The sequence below is a fragment of the Lingula anatina genome, chromosome 1, assembly GCF_051362555.1.
Source record: "Lingula anatina isolate TDL-2025a chromosome 1, LinAna3.0, whole genome shotgun sequence".
Classification (NCBI taxonomy): domain Eukaryota; kingdom Metazoa; phylum Brachiopoda; class Lingulata; order Lingulida; family Lingulidae; genus Lingula; species Lingula anatina.
Genome location: NC_141767.1, coordinates 38,900,265 through 38,923,956, shown reverse-complemented (window position 1 = coordinate 38,923,956; position 23,692 = coordinate 38,900,265). Strand labels below are relative to the sequence as shown.

The window sequence follows — 23,692 nt, the reverse complement described above, 5'->3', positions numbered from 1 at the left end:
CCCTTTGACGAAAAACATTCAATTATATCTTAAGTCAAATTTTTGAAAAAGTTAATGGAGTCCTTGGTGATGTCATTGAAGGCAGGCTAAATGGTAAAAGAGGCAAAGGAAGCCAGAGACTGACAATGCTCGACCGCTGGCGTAAGAAGAGGTAAAACGACGGAACAGAAAGTTATGGTGAGATCAAACGAAGGGCTGGAGATCGAGGATTGAGGCCGTCTTCTGGGTTCTGGAAGACGGTCAGATTCTTAAGTTTACATTGACGGGTATGCCTATCTGATTTTTTTCTGTCGGAAGACTGTCAAAATGGATAATGGATCAACCAAGATTATTTGGAAGACTGTCAGAAAATATCACTGGATCCGCCCCTGGGAGACACGTGGGAGACGCTAAACCTGATTCGCGGCAGAGAACCTAGAAGAAGAAGACATCTCAATTCATTGGAATATAATTTGGGAATATATTGACTTAAGTATTCATTTTATTAGATGGTCAAAAAAGTATTCGAATTTTTTCCCAAAAATCAGTTTTATAATTTTCTTTCACTTGATGTTTCAATTTGTATTATCAAGCATACTCCCCCTCCTCTTGTTTTTCTAGTGTTTTCTTTACACGCACGGTGGCAGCACCTCACAGCGAAGCATGTCTACCTAGCAGACGATAGGGCTTACTGGTAAGCTGTCCTGATTCATAAATCTGGAGCATTTTATCTTTTCAAGGACTTGAAGAATTTTTTTGAAGAATGATATATATTACAATTAGAGTGACGTTTGGATTTTAAATAGCGAAATACCTCGTTGACTTATACTGGAGACGGCCCCGACTGAACAATCTGACTGTGCATCTCTTTGCAATATTGCAGCAGGTGAGCTGGTGCGATTAGCTATATCGCGAGGTATATATGGGTAAATCCCCAGTAGAAGGCATTCAACTCACACACATATATTTGGAATCTGTTCACTTTTTGTCACATAAAAAAGAACTGTTATATTCTTAAGAGGTAGCTGACTTAATGAAAAGAAATATTGATAGAATTGACAATATTGATCTATTACATGGTACGGCGTGCGTAACACATGATGTTACAGCCGCCATCTTGCATCTACAAGCGACATCGTCGACCGGTGTTTGTTTTGATGTGAATATTATCGTATGTGTAACACATGATCTCTAACTAGTGCACAATGGAGACATTGCTAGAGCAACAAAGAAGGTATCACGAAGAAAGGGAACGACTTATGGATGCTATGGTTAAAGAAATGAATTATACAACAAAGACAGTAAGTTGGAACGCTTATAAGATATATTTGCATGCCTTAATTCAACTTTAAAGACGTTCAAAATAGATGCTGAAGTTATAGAACATGTCAGTGTAAACATAAGTCAAAACGAACTGAAATTATTAAGATTTAGCTAATATGAATCGTTCAGATTATATGACCTTCTCCATAGCCGTAGAAATATTGTGCAGATCTCAACTGGTTCCGTAGTGTAGTGGTCATCACGTCTGCTTTACACGCAGAAGGTCCTGGGTTCGATCCCCAGCGGAACCAGATGTTTTTTTTTTTTTTTTTGTCCCCTTTTTTAAATATTTTTAGTAACGTTTATAGAACGCTTTAGTAAAGTTAAACAATAAAAGTGTTCTCAAACAATGTATATGCTACAGTGAAATATTATTTATTTCAGCATAGAGAAAAGATAAACTCAGACCAGCGTTTACGCCAGTTGCTAGATGTGAGTATGAACAGGCCAGTGGTTTGTCACCTGGTTGAAAAAATACAAAAACATTTTTACAGTATATAATTTTTTTTCCTGAATTAAGATATAAGTTATGTTTTTTTATGAGATAATATTTTATAGAGTTTTCTAATACTCAGTCTATGATTTGAATTCTGATGACAAAAATATATTTTAGAGACATGTGGAGTGTTCTGGGGAGTTGAAGGATCTTTATGAAGATAAAGATGGGTAGGTGAATTGAAGACTAGAACTTTTTAAGAGACACCACTTTTTAGTCAGTTATCAATTTTTTATAAGGCTTTGATTTTTAATTAACAAGTATAGAAAGCAGTTTTGAAAGAAAGCAAGCATGTAGAAATAGTTTCAAAAATAAAGCCTGAAAATTTTACAAAGTATACTTTCATTTTTCTTGATTATCTAAAATTTTATTTATGGTATACATTACTCAAATGATTTAATTTTTAGCATGAGAAAGGAAGAGGTTGCAGCTTTAACTGGTCCAAATGAGTTTGCAGAGTTTTACAGCAGATTAAAAGGAATCAAAGAGTTTCACAGAAAGCATCCTAATGAGGTAAATATTAACATGTCAGGAAGCTCTTAATGTTTGTTTATGATTTTTGTAGGTAACATTTTAGAGAATGTTAAAGACTTCCCAAAAAATTTTTTTAATTCTTTTAGACATTTCCCACACATTTAAATTTACTTCCTGTATGTCACATTCGTTTACTGTGTAGATTTTGAGTTACATAAATTGTGTCATCTTTTTTTTAGATCAGCATACCAATGTCTGTGGAGTACGATGAGTTAGCAAAAGCAAGAGATAACCCCACAGAAGAGATGCAAAGTAAGTTATCTTCCATATTTACTTAATTTTAATTTTTACCCTATAAGTTCAAGTTTTATATTCTTTTGTTTGATACAGAATTCTGGGCTATATGGGGGGGGGGGGGGGGGGGGGGATGACATTGCCTATTATCACATATTGATGTCTTTTTGTTTTTCTTTTACAAAACTGTTAAACTCATAGTTGTAATATTAAACTAAATCCTGTTTTATGTTTTGTAAATATTAATATTTCAGATGTGTTAAAAAAGTATGCGCATTTGTGAAATTGCATGTATTACAATTTTCTTTTTTAGACATGGTAGAATTTACAGATGAGGAGGGTTATGGTAAATACCTTGACCTGCATGAGTGCTTTGAGAAATTTGTCAACTTGAAGGGAATTGAGGTAATTACAGTCAAAAGGGTTTCAGGTTGAACCCATTTTAACAAAAAAAAATCACGACTAATTTAATTAAAAATGTTGATTTGAGTTGAGTGGTCAGCTCAATAACTGGACCTGTGATTTGAAGAATAACATGGCCCTGACTGATTTTCAATCACAAAACCTTGTTAGATAAAGTCTAGAAATGGTGCGAATTAAAGTAATGCTGGTAGCAATCTTTTAACTACAATTAATTACTAACCTTTGGGTCAGTATAATAAGTAAAAGGTTTGTTTTTGTAAGCCAACCAGTTGAAATATACCCTGTTTTATGATAATGTTTGAAGATTATCTGTGTCACTCGACTATACTGCACTTTTTTTCTGATTTCAGAGAATTGACTACTTGACATATCTGGGGACTTTTGATCAACTGTTTGACATTCTGAAAGACAGAAAGAATGCTGCATACAAAGAGTAAGTAACACAGTATTCTACAATGTGAGGGCATCTGTGTTGTAATAAAATGTTATCTTTAATGCTTTGTTCTAATAAAATCCCATTCAAACATTTAAATAATAGATCTGGTATCTCTGGTTGGAAATCTTGATCCAAGACTGGAAATTACTGTATGAAATTCCAGTTACCTGCAGACTTTGTTGGAGTACTTGGAGGACTACACTACAAGGGTGAAGCCTCTTATGGATCTGAATGATGAAATGGATGCGGTGCATAAGGAATTTGAAAAGCAGTGGAATGAGGGCACTTTTCCAGGATGGCCAGTAAGTGTTGTATTCAATGTATTATATAAAGTTATGTTTTGTATAATGCTATATAACATAGTGCTAAGACTTTTAATTTCAAAAAGAAATGCCTTATGTGTAAGTTCCATGGTACCTGGAAAATGGATTCTTGAATTTTAGTAGAATGAAAATAAAATTGTACCTGATTGATTTTTTACTGATTTTGTTTAATTTTCAGAAAGAGACAAGTGGTGCTTTGACCCATGCTGGTGCACATTTGGATCTATCTGCTTTCTCTTCAGCAGAGGTAAGATTTTACCACTTTGTCAAAATATAGGCTTATCTCTTTTTATTCCACATCTTTGAGCAGGTGTGTTATAGCTGTTAAGTGGGTTAAAGTTTACGATATGGGATACATTACCTTTCAGTGTTTAAATTCAGGCAAATCTTTTTTTCAGGAATTGGCTTCACTAGGTCTTGATCGACTCAAGTCTGCCCTGATGGCTTTGGGATTAAAATGCGGAGGGTAAGGATAATCTTAATGAATGACCATGAGTTTATGTTAATATGGTAAGGTAAATACCAGTATTTGTATCATAAATTGATGTACATAATTACCTCCCTCTGTAATTATTAGTTGGAAGGCTTAATTTGAAGTACCGTTGTGTTACAGAACCTTAGAGGAGAGAGCTCATAGGTTATTTAGCACAAAAGGACAGAGGCTGAAAGATTTGGACCCAACATTATTTGCCAAGTCCAAACCAGGAAAAGCTGGGAAAAGCAGGTAGATAAAAGCATTGTTAATGTTTGCAAAAACATTTAGATAATTTTAAGAAGGCAAACTGCTTATTGCTTAAAGTTACTGAAATGTTGAGATTTATTCAGATCATAGAAAAGTTGAATTTCTTTTTTGAAATAAAATACTGCCTAAAATATTGTGATGGAAGCACAAACTCAAAGAATACTTAGAAAATAGCTGATTGAAATTTGTTATTTTAGGGATAATGAAAAACAGAAGGAGATAGCAGCACTTGAAGCACAGATATACAGATTTATAGAGCTTCTCAGCGAACAGAGGCAGGCAACACGAGAAAATGTGCAGCGCAAGCAAGCACGTACAGGAGATGAACGGGAGGAGTCTGATGAGGAACATTTCAGTGAAGATGATTCAGATGATGATGATGACGATGACATCCCATATAATCCAAAAAATTTACCCTTGGGCTGGGATGGCAAGGTGAGCTTTTAAAGAATGTTGAAAATATTTTTGGTTAAAATGTTCAAGCAAAGAATTGTGTATACATTCAGAATTATAGTATCTTATATATTAATTGTTATAATGATAAAAAGTTTTTCTGTGCTCTAATTCTAGCCTGCTTGACTCTTAATGTGCAAGATCTTTCTTATGACCATTATTTTGATTGAAAATATACACTTATTGGATGCGTATAATAAATACAGTCATGATTTTATATTTTTTTCAGCCAATCCCATATTGGCTGTACAAATTACATGGCCTCAACATCAACTATAATTGTGAAATATGTGGAAACTATACCTACAGAGGACCCAAGGCATTCCAGAGACATTTCGCTGTAAGGGAAAAAGCCTAAATAATATTTATCTATTTCTTCTGGTATTGTCTCTCTAGCTGATTTTGAATATTTTCACAGTAGTAATATATAAGGTATCTAATGCGCAATTTTAAATGTATCACACTTTAATTGTTATTTTTATTCATGTAATTTTTTAGGAATGGCGCCATGCTCATGGAATGAGATGTCTTGGTATACCAAACACTGCACATTTTGCCAATGTCACATTAATAGAAGATGCCATTGCATGTACGTATATGGTCAGAGTGTTAATGATGGCTGCTGAACTTTTTGAGCATATCAGGTTCAAAGTTACAAAAGCTATTTTTTATCAACTATTTACTGGGGTTAGATTGAATAGTACTAGTTTAACCGATTTTCTATTATTAATAGGTCAAACTAAATATTATCAGTATGGATGGGCATCTTTTTTTCCACTTCCACAGATTTTCTAAGATATTTTTATCTTTTAGTGTGGCAGAAACTCAAAGGCAATAAAGATGTAGAAAGATGGAAACCTGACACAGAGGTGAGTTGAATTTGGTATTAATTGCAGATTTTGAAGTTTTAATTTTTTTTTGATTTAGTCTAAAACCATAAATAATGCCAGACATTAAGTAAATTTATAGAAAGTAGATAGATAGATAGATGTAAATGTTCATTGAAATGTTTTATTCATACTTTCAGGAGGAATATGAGGATTCTGCCGGCAATGTTGTAACAAAGAAAACCTTTGAAGATCTGAAGAGACAAGGACTCTTATAATGCAACATATTCTCAGGCATTACTGATTTATAAACTTGACAGACTGTGGACCACGTCCTTATGGTAGAAATCGAGTCAGGTCTTTTAAGGGTAGTCTTTCAGGGCAAGAGACATTTGATGTTCAAAAAATTTTATTTGAATTTCCAGAAATACTTTGCTGTATAAATGTCAGTTAAAATTTCAGAAACTGCACAGTCGTCATGATTGTGATTAGAGATAATGCGTTTTGTTAAGAAGTATCAGTGATAACAAAGTGTACTTTGTTTATAAAGATTTTTTATTTTTCATATAACTATTATTAGATAAAAATAAAGACAAAGGAAAATGTCACCAAGGATTACAAACGGAGGCAAAGCTGCCTGTAATTTTGTGCAACCAATGTCTGTATGTAGCATACAATCTGTATACAAGTTACAACATCTTTGGAAAATCTTGTGCTTTGCTGTCCTTTATCAAAATGGCAAACAAAATTTTTCCCAGTATCTCTCATAGGAATGTTATGATTAATGCACCATCATTGTTCTAATTAAAGGAAAAATAACAAGCTACCTTACATGGCAGTTTTCAAGGTTAAAAAAAAATGTTCAAATTAACAAAATTTGTGTTGAAATAGAATGTTGATCTTTCGATCATTGCCTGATCTTGGTCACCCACTTGAAGATAATCCAACCAAATCATGGAATTGTTCCAGATTTACCCTGGCTAAAGAAAATTCAACATTTTTTTCATCACTGATTTGATAGGCATTTCTTTGACTTCAATGGCAAAAAGTCAAAATGTTGGATAATGAACAGTTTTATAATTTCCGTTCACAAATCAAACTTTTTAAAATAAAAAAAATATGTATTCCATCACGAACACCTCCTGTACAAATTTACTGAGCACCAGACTTTGATATATAAGTTATAAACATTTTTAAAAAATGTAAAGTAATGGCAAAATGTACAAAGCACCTTTAATAAATGTTGGTTTTCCTTATTTGCCATTCACAAGGATGTTAAAACCACAACAACAACAAAATGGTCCCTCACTTTTTAAGTTCAAAAAAATCTAAACTACATTAACAAAACAAAAACAGTAACTCACTGACTGCAAACAACCCAAATTACGATAAGCAACGGATACGAGAATGCTACATTTTAAATGAAACAAGTTGGGAACAAATCATTAAATCCCAGAATTAAAGGAAAAAATAAACTACACTATGACATGTCTACAACAAACTTGTGTATTTAAATAAAGTGGGGGTATTCCTAATACTTATAGAGAGTTACTGCTCACTGTTTGGTAACAGTTTGGCTTTATATGCACCAACCACCAACTTGGCCTAGAATAAATAAGATCATATGGAAAATTTCCAATCTCAACCAATTTACCCTGAAGTTTGTTTTAATTTTATCAATAGAGCTTTCATTTTGTTTTCTAAATTTGTAATGAAACAATATAATTTAGAACTTCAATATAAACAAGAAACTTATGCAACTAAAAATTAACATGTCAGTTATCAACATATCAATAGAAAAGAAAGAAATGCTTAAAGAATCTTTTACAAAGTACATAAATCATATGGTTTCCATATTCAGGATCAGGCTGACAAATCAAGTATTAATAAGAAGAGCCATAAGAATCACTTAAGTTTACAAAACTTACTCGTGAAGCGGGTGCATAAACTGTATGAATTATGAGCTCATTTCTTCCATTGTGTAGTGGGCTGAAAGACAGCACAAACTGACCTTCCTAGAAAAAAAGAAATTATTCATTGTATCTACCGAAAAAAAAGTTAACTTAAGGAAAGAATTATCTCAAGTAGTGCCACTGTATATCACATAACTTCTGGTGTCTTGTGCTTGACAATGCATTATAAAGTAGACCTTGTATATAATGGCCTCACATAAACTGGGCACTCATCTATAACATACAGAATCTGGAAGTCCTGGTTCTGTATAACAACAAAGAACATTACCTGCGTATAACAGACTTACACTATAACAGAATTTCCTGAATAGTACATTACATGTGAGGTTGGAAAAGTGGACGTTTCCCCCTTAGTTGACCCAATTTGAGAAATTGCACAGAACCTAGATACAATTTAGATTCAGAGTGGACCTTTTATGTCTAACCTCCAACCTATGGGCCTGACTTTTCATTACATTTATCAAATTGTATCACATACTCATTCTTGAATTTTTACTTTAATTTTGTCTTATAGTTAATGGAACATTTTCTAAATGTTTAAATAAATGAGAACTCACATCTGTCAATGTTGGCTGTGCCACCCCATTTAAGATGGCAGTCTTCACAGCACATGGTCCTGACAATCTACACTTGGTCTCCTGAGGTGTAATACGGGCATGTGCCACAAACAGAAGCATACCCACACCTGCAAATGAAAATAAGACACAGACCCATAAACTATTCCCTGCAAATAGGTTGTGCACATAATCTGTTTTAAATGCCAGCCAAACTAATTTTTCCGGTGGCAAAAGAAAAAGGTAGTCATAAATGTTTAACAAGTTTAACACTTACAAATACCAGGTTGTCAAAATCTTTACATACCACGTACTATAAATGTATTCATTGACAAAAAGAAGAATTATTAGATTATTTTCTCATATTGAAATTCATTGAAAAAAGAACCTTTTGAATAAATACAGAGATATTTAATAGTAACAAGTCTAATGTTCAAGACAAAAAGTGTTCAAACCTGGAACTGTTGGTTGTAGTTCATGGTTAAAGTGTATGACAAATTTGTCCCCTTCATTCAGTGGGAGAACATGAAGTGGAAACAAAGAGCACACAGTCTCTGCAGTATTGTTCATTGTCAGGTAAACTTGCTGGGTGAAAAGAGCTGTAAGTCTAATTTGGAATAGAACAAAATCATCAGTCTTAAGTAAATATTTGAAATGCAAACTTTTAACAAAAATGTATTTCTTCAAAAGTTATATATATTTTTTTCTTATAATATAATTATGCATTGTATTCTATTAAATAGTTAAAAAGAAAAAAGACCAATGTTGTGATAAAACCTGTTTTACAGTGATAATATTTTCTCCCATACCAGATTTATCTAATCATTCATCTAATCCACATTAAAACCAAACTAACAGAAACCAAAACATATTGCTAAAGCATGAACAAAAATGGGAAAGAAGAAAAGAGACCCCTACTTCTTCACATGTTGGTTGATAGTGGCCTGAAGTTCCACACTGTTGAGAAGTTTGGCATACTTCAATGCAGTATTCCCAGTGGCATTCTCAGCTGAAAAGTCTGCGCCATTTTCTAACAGCATTTTCACAATTTGGTTGTGCCCTTTCTTTGTAGCCTGCAAGTTATGGAAATATATGCGAATGTTGAACAAGGCTGTTTGGTGTGTTCAACAAGACATCATTTTCTCAAAAGATATTAATGTGTGTCGTGTCAGCTTTTAAAGACAAAATTTTACATATCACTTACAAGCATGCATATTATTTGTTCCTCAATCTGACTAGTCATGGGACTTATAACCTCACCTTGATGAGTGCAGTTTCCTGACTGCCATTTTGGATGTTGATGTGAGCTCCTAATGCCAGAAGTACTGCCACAGTACAAAGGTGACCCTAAAAAATACACAGCAATTTCATATTAGGTTTGCAATCTAATTCCCAAACCTCAATAAATTGAAGAACATAACAGCATGGGAAAGAGTGACAAAAAATAACAATAATAATAATAACCAATATATCTCAAAAATAGAACATTTTGAATAAAATAGAAATAGCTGCACAGAGAAAAAAAAAGAAAGAAAGAAAGAAAAAAATCAATTGCCTGTTAACTTACATTCTCTGCAGCAAACATCAGTGGAGTGTTGCCCGTCTTTGCCTTGGCATTCATGTTAGCACCATTAATAACTAATAACTCCACCAGGTCATCAAACCCTAGCAAATAATGATAAAATTGTTTCAATGTTGTACTTGAAATGTAAAAAATATCAGAATTAATTTTGCATGAAATAAACTCAATCATTTTTTCATTATAAGGACTTGATGGGTAACAACTCTTCATATGAGATTCAATATTCCATAAATATGTTGTAAACAGCACATAAATATAGAATAAATTCCTTTTTGCCACCATAACGGCAGCTATTGCAATTATTCTGAAATCTGTGCTTGCTATCAGATCACATATGCATTCATAGATGGATATCCTCCATAATAATCTTAAAAGATTATTACAAAAAAAAAAAAAAAAAAAAAAAAAAAAAAAACATAAAAACAAGGCAGCAAAGCTGTCAAATGTACAGACAAAAAACAGAAAATAAAGATGCAAAAAAGGTCATTTTGTCAATTTTGATGCAATAATAAATAATGCTTATAATAGCACTGTCAGTCAACACTGAATTTTAATCTTGCACAACAGGTAACATGGTCAATAACAGGAGCAGACCCAGAGATATTTTCTGACAGTATTACAAAGTATCTATGTTGATCCATCCTCCATTTTGATGGTCTTCCAACAGAAAAAAATAGATACCAGTCAATATAAACTTAATAACCTGACTGTCTTCCGGAAGACCCAGAAGATGGTCTCAATCCACCCCTTCAATAAGTTTACAGTTTCAGGACCATGAGAGTTCAAATTCACATTATGAAAGTCTCAATATTTGAAAAATGATGACAGTGCATAAAATAATATTACATAATGTTTAAAGACATAAAAAACAATACAACTGCTTATGTAGAAATACAGAAAATGTGCAGAGCCCCAGGCAGATGAAAGTTAAAAGTCACAAATGCAAGTGTTTGAGAAAAAATTATAAAGGAAAACAACAAAACTAGAAAAGCACTTTGAGAGTGCAGACCTCTGCCAAGGCAGCAATTGTTGATTATTATTGATAATTGATTGATTATTGATCCGGACCACCACCAAAAATTAATCATTGTCCTCTTTGGCCCACTTCCGACAGTTCCTGAAAATTTCTGCAAAATTGGTCCATAACTTTTTTGTGTTATGTGGATGACAGACAAACAGGGGTGAAAATATAACCTCCTTGGCAGAGCTTGAGGTAAATATAATTCCAATGAAGATGCTATTCAAACTTTTAATCTTCCAGTTTGATATATATATATATATATATTTAAAACTTATTTGCAATATTAAACAAAATTTACCTGCATAATTATCGCTGCTTCCTTATTATTAATCTATCAGAGAGCTTTACCTTTGGGAGTTTACAGGGAAATATCAACAAGTGTGCTTTACGTAATCTCATTTAATGGCCTATTAAAGCAAATGACTTTATAACTCTGAAATTAATCTAGTGATACCCAAGGGTAATTTACAGACTGACCCACTCAAAGGTCTTCAGGCCCATAAGTCACACCTTAAGAAAAGCACAAAACCATAATGCCCAAAATAGGAGACTACCAATCCTGATGCAATAATACATTATGTTTAACTGCACAGTCAACATCAACTTATGCACAACAGGTAACACAGACGAAAGTAAAAGCATAAGGCTCCAGGCCCATCAGAGTTCAAGTTTATACTTAGAAAGTGCCAGAATGAGAAAAATGAAAATTTCACAAAAAATGCATAAATACAATAAACATGATAATCCAATAGAGCTGGTTTTCTCATGAGCTGAAGGCCAATCCTAAAAATCGTACTTGTAAGTTTAAAATTATAATAAGTGGCACAGTTTTCTTTTCATAATGTTTGCAGTAGCAGTGCAAAAAGATTGTTGTCAATTTTGATGTAACATTACATAATAAATTAGAGAATAATTATCACCAATTTTTGTTTATTGACTATAAATAGGATGGACATGTAGAAAATATGATTACCATTTGGCTTCATGTCCATGGGAGCTCCGAGTCCCACAATGAATATGCCAAAAAGATAATGAATATTACACTAAAATGTATAACTTCCAGAAAAAGAAGCCAATTAGACTGCTTTTCTAACTCAGGCTGCATTTTAGTCCTGTGTTTCTTTTTTGAAAGTTTGACAGTCATAAGTAACACGGTTTTCCCATAATGGTCATCAAGGCAGCAGCACCAAAAATTGTGTTTTCTTCTATTTTGATGCAACATTACATAATGCTTAACAGCATAATGACCATCGATTATTAATAATAAAATATAAGTGTCATGGATTTTCACAAAATGTGACTAGCATGGGTCTTCAAGCCCGTGGAGGTTCGAAGTCACACCTTGGAAATGCCAATATGTGAAAAATTAAATTTTCACAAAAAACTGTTTAATTGCCAGAAAAATTTACCAAACAGACTGCATTGCCTACTGAAGCTGTATTTTAGTCCCATGTCTCTTTCCTGTAAGTTAAAGAACAGTAAGTGACATGATTTTCCTTAAATGGTCATCATGGGAGCAGTGCCCAAAATAGGGGTTTCTTCACATTTTGATGCAATATTACATAATGTTTTACAGCATAATGACCATCAATTTTTAATTATAAAATATTAGTATCATGGTTATTCAGAAAATGTGACAAGCAAAAGTCTTCAGGCCCATGGAACTTCAAAGTCACATATTGAAAATGCCAAAATGTAAACAAGACAGCACTGTTCTGAAATGGGTTTATTTCCATTTTTAACACTTTTTTAACATAAAACAAAATAAACAGTTTACTGCCATTTTTATATGACCAATGAAGAAAATTGATGAGATGGGAAAAGTATCAATAGAACAGTGTTAAATGTCCAACTTCCTCCATTCTGAGATTCTGAACATAGTGGATGAATGCATCTGACAAACTGCAATGATATGAGTTTATTTCCATTTTTGACACTTTATTACACAATACATGATAACAAGTTTACCATCATTTTTAAAAAATCAACTAACAATGTTGTAAAGATGCAGGAAATGTCAAACAAACACTTTTACGTATCTTATTAGTTCAATAATGAGACTGTTAACATGCCTAAGAATTGAATGTGAGGAAATGTGAAAAAACAGCATAACTTCTAAAATAATGGACTGATTATGCTGATTTTCAAACTCAACCTGCGTTTTAGTAAGATTGGCCCCTCCTGTGAGTATAATGACAATTGGCCAATCTGTTTTTCTTATATTGTGTTATCAGTGTTGCATATATACTGAAAAAAGTGAAAAAACAGCATAAATTCCCTATAAGTGACCAGATCGTGCTGATTTTCAAACTTGACCTGCGTATTAAGAATATTTATCAGTTCTGTAAGTTTCAAGCCGAAAGGTAAAATGGTTTTCCACTTATCGTGTTATCGGTGCTGCAAATATGCTGAAAAAAGAGAAAAAATAGCCTAAATTCACTAAAAATGACCCAATCACGCTGATTTTCAAACTTGACCTCCGTATTATGTATATTCATCAGTTCTGTAAGTTTCAAGCCAAAAGGTAAAATGGTTTTCCACTTATCGTGTTATCGGTGCTGCATATATGCTGAAAAAAGTGAAAAAACAGCATAAATTCCATATAAGTGACCCGATCATGCTGATTTTCGAACTCAACCTGCGTATTATGAATATTCATCAGTTCTGTAAGTTTCAAACAAAAAGAAAAAACAGTTTTCCACTTATCGTGTTATCGGTAAAAGTGCACGGCGACGACGGCAACGACGGCGAAGGCGATGACAGACGCAGATGACGGCTATATGTACAGACACATCTGTGTCTGTACATAAAAAGGAATGATTGACTAACTTTGAATAAGGAAACAGATTCATAGGAAAAAGGGGGATATTATGCATAGCATCAATAATGGACCAGTATTGGGAACTGTAACAAATACAGACAGTTACAGATACTAAGACTTCAATTTGCAATACTACCTTTAGCAGCAGCAAGCATGACTAATGTCATTCCCATTTGATCAGGCTGCTCCAGGTTGTACTGTTTCTGGCTGTTCAATGCTTTCCTCACCCTCTCATACATCCCTTCCTTCACAGCATGTTTCAAGTCAGCTACAAATACAAATACAAGACTTGCACATGTATTGATTAAATTATCATGCATTTGTCCTCAACGCCTTTGATCATGATACTTGCAATCTTCTGCACAAAGGAGTTTTCCCAGGGACTTAATGTCTCAATTTCAACTTCAACCAATTAACAACTATCACATTTTCAGAGTCTATTGGTATACGGAGATGTGAAGCAGCTTGGAAAATTATACATATTGCCCTTTAAAAGTTAAGGTGGAATAAACTTGCACATTTTATTTTTATTGGTATCATTTACTAAACATACCAAACCAATGTTTCACCCAAACTACTTACAGTTAGAAATCTCAATGGCCTCTAAAAGTTCTGCTCCCTGAAAGATAACAATTTTGTTAAAAAAAAACTAATATATATATATATATATATATATATATATATATATATATATATATATATATATATATATATATATATATATATTAAGTGTGTGTGTCAATCTTATTACTTTATTCTATTTCTACCATTTTGGAAAGTTTACGGTACAGAGAGACCTCATGTGCAAATTAAATAAGCAGATAATATCAATCGTAAAGGCTCATCCCTACAGGAGATACTACAGGAGAAACAATTGAAAGATAAATAATAATATCTTTGCTCTTACCATTTCATTCCACCTCTCTTCAGTGAACTCCTCTAGGATGATTTCGTCTTCTGAAACAGAATTGAACCCATGATCTAAACAGGGGCAAAATACAACATTCAGGGACACAATATGCTATTCAATGTTTAAGACTCAATAGGATTCTTGAATGTGAAAAATATTTCTGTTAAGCAAGCCATTCTTCATCTAAATTTTCATTATAATGTTATAGATAAAACACTTAAGGATGTGTATCAAAATCTCATGGTTTAAAAGGAAAGAAAATGTAAACAATTAGAATACAACAGTGTGAATTAATAAAACACCACATCTTATAAAAAAGGGATGCAATAGGAAAAAAACACAAGTTAAGCATTCCAACTCAATAAGGCAAAACATAACAAAATTAGAAAAAGCAAACAAAAACTAAATACCAGAGCTAGGCTTGGAAGTAGCAGAGTAACACTGAACAGAAGAAGTGGTCGAGGTAGAGGATGCAGATGCTGGCATCTTGCCGAACACATCCTTTGTCCTTGTTGAAGAAGAATGTACTAAGCCACCATTAGTAGAAGTTGTAGCAGTAATAGTTGCCAATGGACTTGAAGCCACACTCAACATAGGCTTGTCATACAACACAGGCTTGGTTACACTGCTAGTTGAGCTCCTCAGACTACTAAGTATGGTGTTAAAGGTTGTACATATGGATGATGATACATATATATCTGATGCAGAGGAAACTAACCCAGACCCATTTTCATCAGATTTGTTCACAGACATTCTGTTAATTGGCGCCAAAGCAAAGTTGTATATGGGATCAGTGTTCACTGCTGTTCCATTATGGTCGTAATAACTTGTTATATCACTGGGAGTAGATTGAGACAAAGGTGGGTTTGATTCAACACTTGAAGTACCACAGCCAAAAGAGACTCTTGGATAGAAACTATTTGATGATGGCAAACCAGCTGACATGGTAGATGGGATAACCTTCTCAGCAACATTAGGATGTAATATATCATGTATGGCTGAAAAACTTGCTTCATAGCTGTGTTTTCTAGTTTTTGTAATGTCAGCTGGTGGTAAGGATTTTTGTTCAGCAGCAGCACAAAAAGACTGTTTCACCACAGGTCTATAGCTACTAGAGGAAACAATATTAGTTGAAGTAGGCACAGTGCACACTGGGTAAGGATAACCAATATTATAGGTAGCTGTACATGTATAGCAAGGAGAACTATCCACATGCTGATACTGGGGTGTTATTCGAGTAAAGCGCCTGTGAGACATATCAAATTGGTTCTTACCAAAGTCATCTAGTTGGTCTTGCTCTGTCATTTGGTTACCATGATGTTGAAATGCAGGAGCCATATTGGAAGATGTAGGTTGAAAGGGAGGGTCTGCAACTTCTGATGACTTTTCATGGGCCACAGGGCCAGAGGGTGGAAAAGGGGCTTGAAAAAAGGCAGAGGAGTTATTCTTGGGGATGGATGGTTGGTGATAATGTTGAGTAGATTCTGCTAGAGACTGTCTAGGAAAATCAGTGTGAAATGCACTTGGCCCTTCATGGTTGGGAGGATGAAAACGTATAGGATGTTGGTAGTTGTTATCTGTTGGTGGAAAATTCTGTACATTTTGATCTGGTTGCAAGGGTAATCTTATGGGATCCACCAATTCTCGCCTGGAAACTTCATGAATTAGAATTTCTTCTCTTTGAGAAGCTGATATAATTGGTGGTGGTCTCATATCGACATCATGGAAAGGGTTCTCAACATATTCTTTGGGACTTTCTGGTGGCGTCTCCTCTCTAGAATCTTTCTGGCATTCTTGCTGGGTGAAAATAGCCCTGTAATCAGTTACAGGATAATTTTTCTCCCTCTTTTCCATGTCTTTTCGTATACAATGCAGCATTTCTCCTATTTTGCTTTTATCAACAAACACTTGTTGTGTATCTTGCTTTGGTGAGATTTTTTGTCCTGACTTTGACTGCGATAGGGAAGGACTAACACTGGGCACATGTTTAAGAGGCTGCATGGGAGCTTTTTTAATCAAAGGTGAAATACTTTCTTCAAGTTTAAATTTCTCTACATTTCTAGGAAGTGGTTTAACTTCACGAGACTCATCCACAGACTTTTGTTTTTTGAAGGGGCTTTCTTGCCTTTGGCTTATTTGAACTGAAATTTTATTTCCCTCCAAAAGCACTGGAGATGGTGGTGTTGGTCTTGGAGACTTCTGAATTACTACTGGTATCTGGCTTCCCTCATGTTCGTGAGACAAAGTCCTTGAATTTTGTTTTACAAGTTCATTTTTTTCTGGAACTGTCACATGTCTTAGTGCCTCTGAGTGTTTGCTTGTGCTTTCAATTACATTTGTGTTTGACTGCTGTTTACCATCCCCTCTTTGCTGTAATCCAATTTTCTTCTGCTGTGTCTCTACCATGTTTTCACTTGCTTTCTCTTTAGTGTCTGAGACTGCTGTAATTTTATCATCAGGCATCTTAACATGTTTTGTTTTACTTTCCTTTTTGATGTCTGTTGCAGATATTTCACCTGCTTCTAGTTTTACTATGGAACTTTGCACTTCTCTTCTTTTTAATGTATCTTTTAAAAGGCTCAATTTTATAGTTGGTTTCTTTCTTATTGAATGTGTCCTTTCACTTGCAGTTTCATGCTGTTGAGAAACTTCCTTATCTTCTTTTCTGAGATGAGTTGCAACTTGAGAACCTTTCTCTACCTCTAAACATTCACCAGGAATAGCACAATGTGCTCTTTTGCCAGACTGTATACCTGCATCCTCCAACTGTTTAATATTAGCTCCGGGGATATCAGGTTTTTCTGTCTTCAGCATATCATGCTGTGCATATGTCCTATCAGGTAGCACTAATGAGGCCATCTTTGACATTTTCTCCTTGTTCTTGGCAGTATTTGTTTCAAAGTCTGTCAATAACTTCCTTGAGTTTGCTTTTTTTACATAATCCTTGCCAGGTTCTTGCAAAACACCTGAAACATTCCTCTTGCATTCTGGAACATCTTGAATACACCCAGAAGTAATACTCAATGTCAGTTCTTCCTTTTTCACAGAAGGGATCAATCCCCCCTTGGGCTCATTATTTTTTTCTGAAGCTAGTATTTCATCTGACACAGCACGTGCTACATCATAAGTAGTTTTCACAATATCCCCCACAGTAGATTCTATAGCTGATTGGGTTTGCTGGCTGTGTGCTGGGGGTATCATAGCTGTATCTTCCGCACCATGCAAATCTACTACAGGCTTTACCTCTGGTTTTTCAACGGCTGCATTTTCTTCTCCACTTGGTTTCACATCTCCTGATTTATAATTACTAGATGTTTTATTATGCTCTATGCTGACCACACAACATGCTTTAACCAAAGAAGAACATTGTTCATTCTCTAGCATATTCTTATTTTCTGATGCTACAGGCTCATCTTTTGTTGGAACATTTGGTACATCTGTAGCCTGTGGGTTCTCATCTGCTGCAATGAATTGTGCATCAGTAGAAGTTTCATCAACAAGGGTTTCTACAGCATCTACTGGTTGTGTTTCTACAACTACCGGTACATGCACTACATCTGTGTCCATTTCTATTCCAGGGACAGCAGTGGGCTCCAAACATGGTGTGTTATTACATGTACTCCCAGAAGGAAGTACATTATCAACCCCAGTTGGCTTCCCTACTGCTATAACTTGCTGTTCATTTGATGCAAAGACCATGATTTCAGATTCCAGGTCTGAAGTTGAATTCTGTGTATTATCCACTGTCACCTCTGAAGGCCCCATAAATGACATGAGTTGTGTCACTTTGGCAGTTGTGAAAGACTGAGTTTCTTCCTCTGTAACAGAAAGCAGCACATTGTTGGTATTTACTGTGGTATCATCTGCCATTGTATTGGATTCCTCAACTCCTTCAGTTTCAGCTACAATTGCCCTAACATCAAGTTCCATTTCAGTAGGTCCCAGTTCCACTGTATGTGCTGTGTGTAACTCTAGATTTTCATCTTCTGAAAGCTTTTTGGTTTGTTTGACATCCGTTTCCTCATCTCTGGAAGCCTCCACTTCTGTTGATTCTACATGTGCTGTAGTTTCAATAATATTCACTGGTACTGGTTCAGAATGTTTTGGTGTTTCCATTGTAGTATGTTCAACACCAAAGTCACTTGCCTCAGTCTGTGTTACTTCCACCCTGTCAGTGTCATGTATTAATTCTTCGGCATCAAACTGATCACCTTTCTCTGTCACTGGTGCCTCAACTGGCTGCTCACTGGACAAGACTGCCACTTCTGAATGATATTTTCCTAAAAGATCCTCATCATCCTTAATTTGGTCTGGATTTTTTAGAATACTTAGATCTGGTTCCAGATTCAATTCTCTTTGGTTCAAGTCTTTCACTGACACTGGTAGATTGTCATTTGGACTTTCCTCCGACTCATGTAGTATATCAGCAAGGGTTGAATTTGTTGCCAATTTGGATTTGCTTAATTCACTGGGATCAACACTTGTTACAGTCTGTTTCAGATCTATTTCTGTAAGTTTGCTTTCACTACCTGTACTTTCTATAGCCACATGAGGCTTAATGTCAACTGGAAAAAATTTAATGTCATCTGAAGACAACTGTGTATCTTCTGTTGTTGGTTCAGTGTCTTTAACCAACGGCGGTGTCTCGGATATTTCCTTCTCCGTTGCCATTGCAGTTTTAAGCTGCAGTGTATCTGTTCCATGGCTGTGTTCATCTGATTTCTTCTGCCCGTCTGGTACAGTCTCCTCAAAACCTGTGACAGTTGGTTCAGTGCTAGGTAGTGCATTTTGTGAATCCTTCATCTCAAGTACACATGGATCTTCCATTCTCACATCAATCACATTAACTGGGTCTGAAATTGGCTGTATTTCCTGCTCATCAGGTTCATGGTGAACTGCAACTGTCTCCATATGTGTTACTTTGAATGCCCCTGTTGAAATTGGCTCCTTTTTCTGCAAACTGCTCAATGAGCTCTTTGGCGTTTCTGTCTTCCTTTCTTTACTATCTACCCTGTTATCTGACTGTTTCTCTGCCATTTCAGCAAAAGGTTGCACATGTTGTGATGCTTCGTTTGTTTCAGTTTTAGATGTTGTTGACTGTGTCTTTGCTGTTGATTCAAAAGTGTTCACACCAATGATGGAATTAGCAGACAGAGCATCGGAAATTGGCTGTATATCCTGCTCATCAGGTTCATGATAAACTGCAACCAACTCCATATGTGTTGCTTTAAATGCTCCTGTTGAAATTGGCTCCCTTTTCTGCACATTGCTCAATGAGCTTTTTGGCATTTCTGCCTTCCTTTCTTTACTATCTACCCTGTTATCTGACTGTTTCTCTGCCATTTCAGCAAAAGGTTGCACATGTTGTGATGCTTCGTTTGTTTCAGTTTTAGATGTTGTTGACTGTGTCTTTGCTGTTGATTCAACAGTGTTCACACCAATGACGGAATTAGCAGATAGAGCATCTGAAATTGGCTGTATTTCCTGCTCATCAGGTTCATGATAAACTGCAACTGACTCCCTATGTGTTGCTTTGAATGCTCCTGTTGAAATTGGCTCCTTTTTATGCACACTGCTCAATGAGTTCTTCAGTGTTTCTGTCATCCTTACTTTACTATTTACCCTCTTATCTGTCTGTTTTTCTGCCATTTCAGCAAGGGGTTGCACATATTGTGAAGCTTGGTTTGTCTCAGTTTTAGATGTTGTTGACTGTGTCTTTGCTGTTGATTCAACAGTGTTCACACCAATTATGGAATTAGCAGACAGAGCATCTGAAATTGGCTGTATTTCCTGCTCATCAGGTTCATGACAAACTGCAACCAACTCCCTATGTGTTGCTTTGAATGCTCCTGTTGAAATTGGCTCCTTTTTCTGCACACTGCTCAATGAGCTCTTGGGTGTTTCTGTCATAATTTCTTTACTATCTACCCTGTTATCTGACTGTTTCTCTGCCATTTCAGAGAGGGGTTGCACATGTTGTGAAGCTTGGTTTGTCTCAGTTTTAGATGTTGTTGACTGTGTCTTTTCTGTTGTTTCTGTCATAATTTCTTTACTATCTACCCTGTTATCTGACTGTTTCTCTGCCATTTCAGAGAGGGGTTGCACATGTTGTGAAGCTTGGTTTGTCTCAGTTTTAGATGTTGTTGACTGTGTCTTTTCTGTTGTTTCTGTCATAATTTCTTTACTATCTACCCTGTTATCTGACTGTTTCTCTGCCATTTCAGAGAGGGGTTGCACATGTTGTGAAGCTTGGTTTGTCTCAGTTTTAGATGTTGTTGACTGTGTCTTTTCTGTTGTTTCTGTCATAATTTCTTTACTATCTACCCTGTTATCTAACTGTTTCTCTGCCATTTCAGAAAGGGGTTGCACGTATTGTGAAGCTTGGTTTGTCTCAGTTTTAGATGTCGTTGACTGTGTCTTTGCTGTTGATTCAACAGTGTTCACACCAATTATGGAATTAGCAGACAGAGCATCTGAAATTGGCTGTATTTCCTGCTCATCAGGTTCATGACAAACTGCAACCGCCTCCCTATGTGTTGCTTTGAATGCTCCTGTTGAAATTGGCTCCTTTTTCTGCTTACTGCTCAACGAGTTCTTGGGTGTTTCTGTCATAATTTCATTACTATCTACCCTGTTTTCCGACTGTTTCTCTGCCATTTCAGAAAGGGGTTGCACATGTTGTGAAGCTTGGTTTGTCTCAGTTTTAGATGTTGTTGACTGCGTCTTTGCTGTTGATTCAACAGTGTTCATACAAATGACTGAATTAGCAGACAGAGCAACCCCTGCAATATCAGTGGGAATTGCAGTGTCAATTTCCTTAGGTAGAGTGTCTTGTGGTATTGCTTTAGAATCAAGTTCTTTTCCTGATCCAGGGAAATGTGGTTTAGGTGGAGATGTAATTGCCTCTGTACAACTGGATTCCACAGTTTCTATCACACTTTGTGCTTCATCAGCTTGGTCTCCTGGTTTTAAAGTCTGTCCCTCTACTTTAGGACCAGCATAAGAAGTAATGGATTCTACATTTAATGTAGTTTGTGACATAACTGCTTTCAAATCTGCTTCTTCCATGGCTTGAGATGGTTTTTCTTCTAAATCTGACTGAGTTTGCTGTACATTGCCTACAGGCTCTAATATTGGTGGAGGGCTGATGTTTGCCACCCCAGCTTCTCTCTTCTCCACATCAACTGGGACCAATTTAGTGTCTGCTGAAGACAACTGTAATTCTGCACTAGTTATGTTTCCAAAGGGTTCTAATTGTTCTTTTCTACAAGCAGTACCATATACATCAAGCTGCTGGCTTCTGTGGGTTTGTTGTTGAACATTACTGCCAACTTCTAGCTTTGGGACGTCTTTAATGTATCTATCTCCCAATGGGCTACCCTCTATGCTTGCACAAAACATGCCAGACTCAAACAAATTTTCTTTACTGTCTGGAACTGATTCTACTTCCACTGTAGGGACTGTGCCTAGCTGATTCATTTCTTCTGATTCCTGCACATCAGCTTCTATCACTCCCTCTCTCAGTTCACAAGCAACAGCACTAGATGTGCTATCTCTTGTTTCAACAGATTTATTCTTATTGTTCTCGCTGCTTTCCTCACACTTTTTATTTATAAAAATGGTGTCAGATTCACCAAGAATTGGCATGTCAGATAAATTATCTGCAGGCTTTAGTAGAATTGGGTTTGTATTTCCTTCAGTAGAACAGTACATGCTTTCAGTTCCAAACTTTGATTTCACAGGTAAATCTGGCTTTTCTTTAAAGGTTCTGGTTGCTGCTGAAGGCAGTTTTTCTTTGTGTGAGAAGTCCTGGTGTAGTGAAGAAAATGCAGATCTCTCCTTCTTCAAAAACCTCCTGTTGATTTCCCTACTCCCATAGTTACCAGGAGTTAATTTGACAAGAGTTGGTTTGGCTACCCTAACTGCACCTGCACCACTGTCATCACTGTCACTATCATCCTCTTTAACTGCCTTGGTTACTTTGGCTAAATTACTAAACAATTCTCTATCATTGCTGGGTGTTAATTCTACTGCACTCCCACATGTCTTTTCTTGACCCTCGGTGCTTTCTCCACCAACCTTCTCTGCTGAGGTATCCGACACCAATTTAGACACAGAATAGCCGCCCTGTTTTGATATGAGTGCATTAGCTTTGAGTGAGACAGGCTTAAGCAGAACCCGACATTTGGAGAAATCCAGTTTAATGTCCCCACGAGGAAGAGAAACCTTAGAACCAGTTTCATTTGAACCCGAGACCAGTGGTGCAATGACTGGTGTCTTGCCACTACCTGACATATCTAATGGGCTGCTAGCCCGAGCTACGTTAGGTGACACACTGCAAACAACTGAATCAGTATTGTCCCTACTAGAACTAGAACTGTTAGTATCCAGAGTTTGGTTAGTAGATGTAGTAGTAGTAATAGTAGTAGTAAGTTGAGAATCCTCCATGAATTCACCGTTAGTAGTAACTGGATCAGAGGAAGTTATAGCTGAAAAAGAAGATTGAAAACTTTTATTGTGAACTTGCAACCAATTTTCCTTTCTTCCATGAATGGCATAAACATGATAACTATTTCATTTGAAAAATAATTCACAAATATGTTTTGTTTGGCTTGTTTGTATATAATATATAATAAACTTGTATTAAGAACTCAAAATTATGCATTGACAAAAATTCCACGTAAATTCCTGCCATCTCTAAACTGAAACTTTTTAGTAAAGTTCATCTGAGTATTTTGTAAAGAGCCAAAAGAGAAAATAAGGTTAGAAGATGAAGCAAAAATTCAAGTATGAACTCAGGTATGACTATAAGGAAAAACACTAATATATCAGATTCTAAAGTGACTAACGTACAAGTGAAAATCATTATTTTACTTTATAATTTTAAGAGTTAAGACTAACCATGATGTCAAATTGTAGAAAGAAATATATAAAAAATGTGCGCTTGTATCAAATGAATTACATTACTTAAACAAAGTTTACTTATCTTGAAAGCTTGTGTTTAAGAAAATGCTATGACAAGAACATTTTCAAGATTTAATGAAAATATTCTGATTTAAAA

General features: G+C 35.4%; 2 protein-coding genes and 1 non-coding gene across 4 annotated transcripts; 2 read left to right on the top strand and 1 right to left on the bottom strand.

Moving 5' to 3' along the window:
• Positions 1 to 1,074: 1,074 nt before the first annotated feature.
• LOC106155817 (splicing factor 3A subunit 3) lies at positions 1,075 to 6,378 on the top strand. Its single transcript, XM_013530829.2, has 16 exons — positions 1,075 to 1,280; positions 1,687 to 1,734; positions 1,916 to 1,968; positions 2,206 to 2,311; positions 2,512 to 2,584; positions 2,880 to 2,971; positions 3,340 to 3,422; positions 3,589 to 3,727; positions 3,927 to 3,995; positions 4,147 to 4,214; positions 4,362 to 4,472; positions 4,688 to 4,925; positions 5,173 to 5,283; positions 5,442 to 5,532; positions 5,757 to 5,812; positions 5,971 to 6,378. The coding sequence occupies exons 1-16, from the start codon at positions 1,185 to 1,187 to the stop codon at positions 6,046 to 6,048; spliced, it is 1,512 nt and encodes a 503-aa protein (XP_013386283.1). The 5' UTR covers positions 1,075 to 1,184; the 3' UTR covers positions 6,049 to 6,378.
• Trnav-uac (transfer RNA valine (anticodon UAC)) lies at positions 1,481 to 1,553 on the top strand. The gene has a single exon. It is a non-coding gene; the product is annotated as a tRNA-Val (tRNA).
• Positions 6,337 to 23,081, bottom strand: LOC106155815 (uncharacterized). Of its 2 annotated transcripts, none has more exons than XM_086999456.1 (11): positions 15,906 to 23,081; positions 14,629 to 14,678; positions 14,304 to 14,340; positions 13,858 to 13,989; positions 9,865 to 9,962; positions 9,558 to 9,644; positions 9,216 to 9,370; positions 8,753 to 8,904; positions 8,301 to 8,428; positions 7,699 to 7,785; positions 6,337 to 7,375 (listed from the first exon to the last, which is right to left on the bottom strand). In XM_086999456.1, the coding sequence occupies exons 1-11, from the start codon at positions 23,077 to 23,079 to the stop codon at positions 7,319 to 7,321; spliced, it is 8,157 nt and encodes a 2,718-aa protein (XP_086855582.1). In that variant the 5' UTR covers positions 23,080 to 23,081; the 3' UTR covers positions 6,337 to 7,318. The 2 variants fall into 2 exon arrangements, with proteins under 2 accessions (XP_086855582.1, XP_086855583.1); XM_086999457.1 differs by having other exon boundaries at positions 14,629 to 14,675.
• Positions 23,082 to 23,692: the final 611 nt, after the last annotated feature.

Excerpts from the sequence above, each read along its gene's own strand:
- LOC106155817 (XM_013530829.2), top strand. The coding sequence starts at position 1,185 with ATGGAGACATTGCTAGAGCAACAAAGAAGGTATCACGAAGAAAGGGAA. Across the intron at positions 1,281-1,686 it reads TGAATTATACAACAAAGACA|CATAGAGAAAAGATAAACTC; the intron begins GTAAGTTGGAAC and ends TATTTATTTCAG. Across the intron at positions 3,728-3,926 it reads GCACTTTTCCAGGATGGCCA|AAAGAGACAAGTGGTGCTTT; the intron begins GTAAGTGTTGTA and ends TTTAATTTTCAG.
- LOC106155815 (XM_086999456.1), bottom strand. The coding sequence starts at position 23,079 with ATGGAGGATTCTCAACTTACTACTACTATTACTACTACTACATCTACT. Across the intron at positions 14,679-15,905 it reads AGACCAACTAGATGACTTTG|AAGACGAAATCATCCTAGAG; the intron begins GTAAGAACCAAT and ends ATTCTGTTTCAG. Across the intron at positions 9,963-13,857 it reads CATGCTTGCTGCTGCTAAAG|GGTTTGATGACCTGGTGGAG; the intron begins GTAGTATTGCAA and ends ATTATTTGCTAG.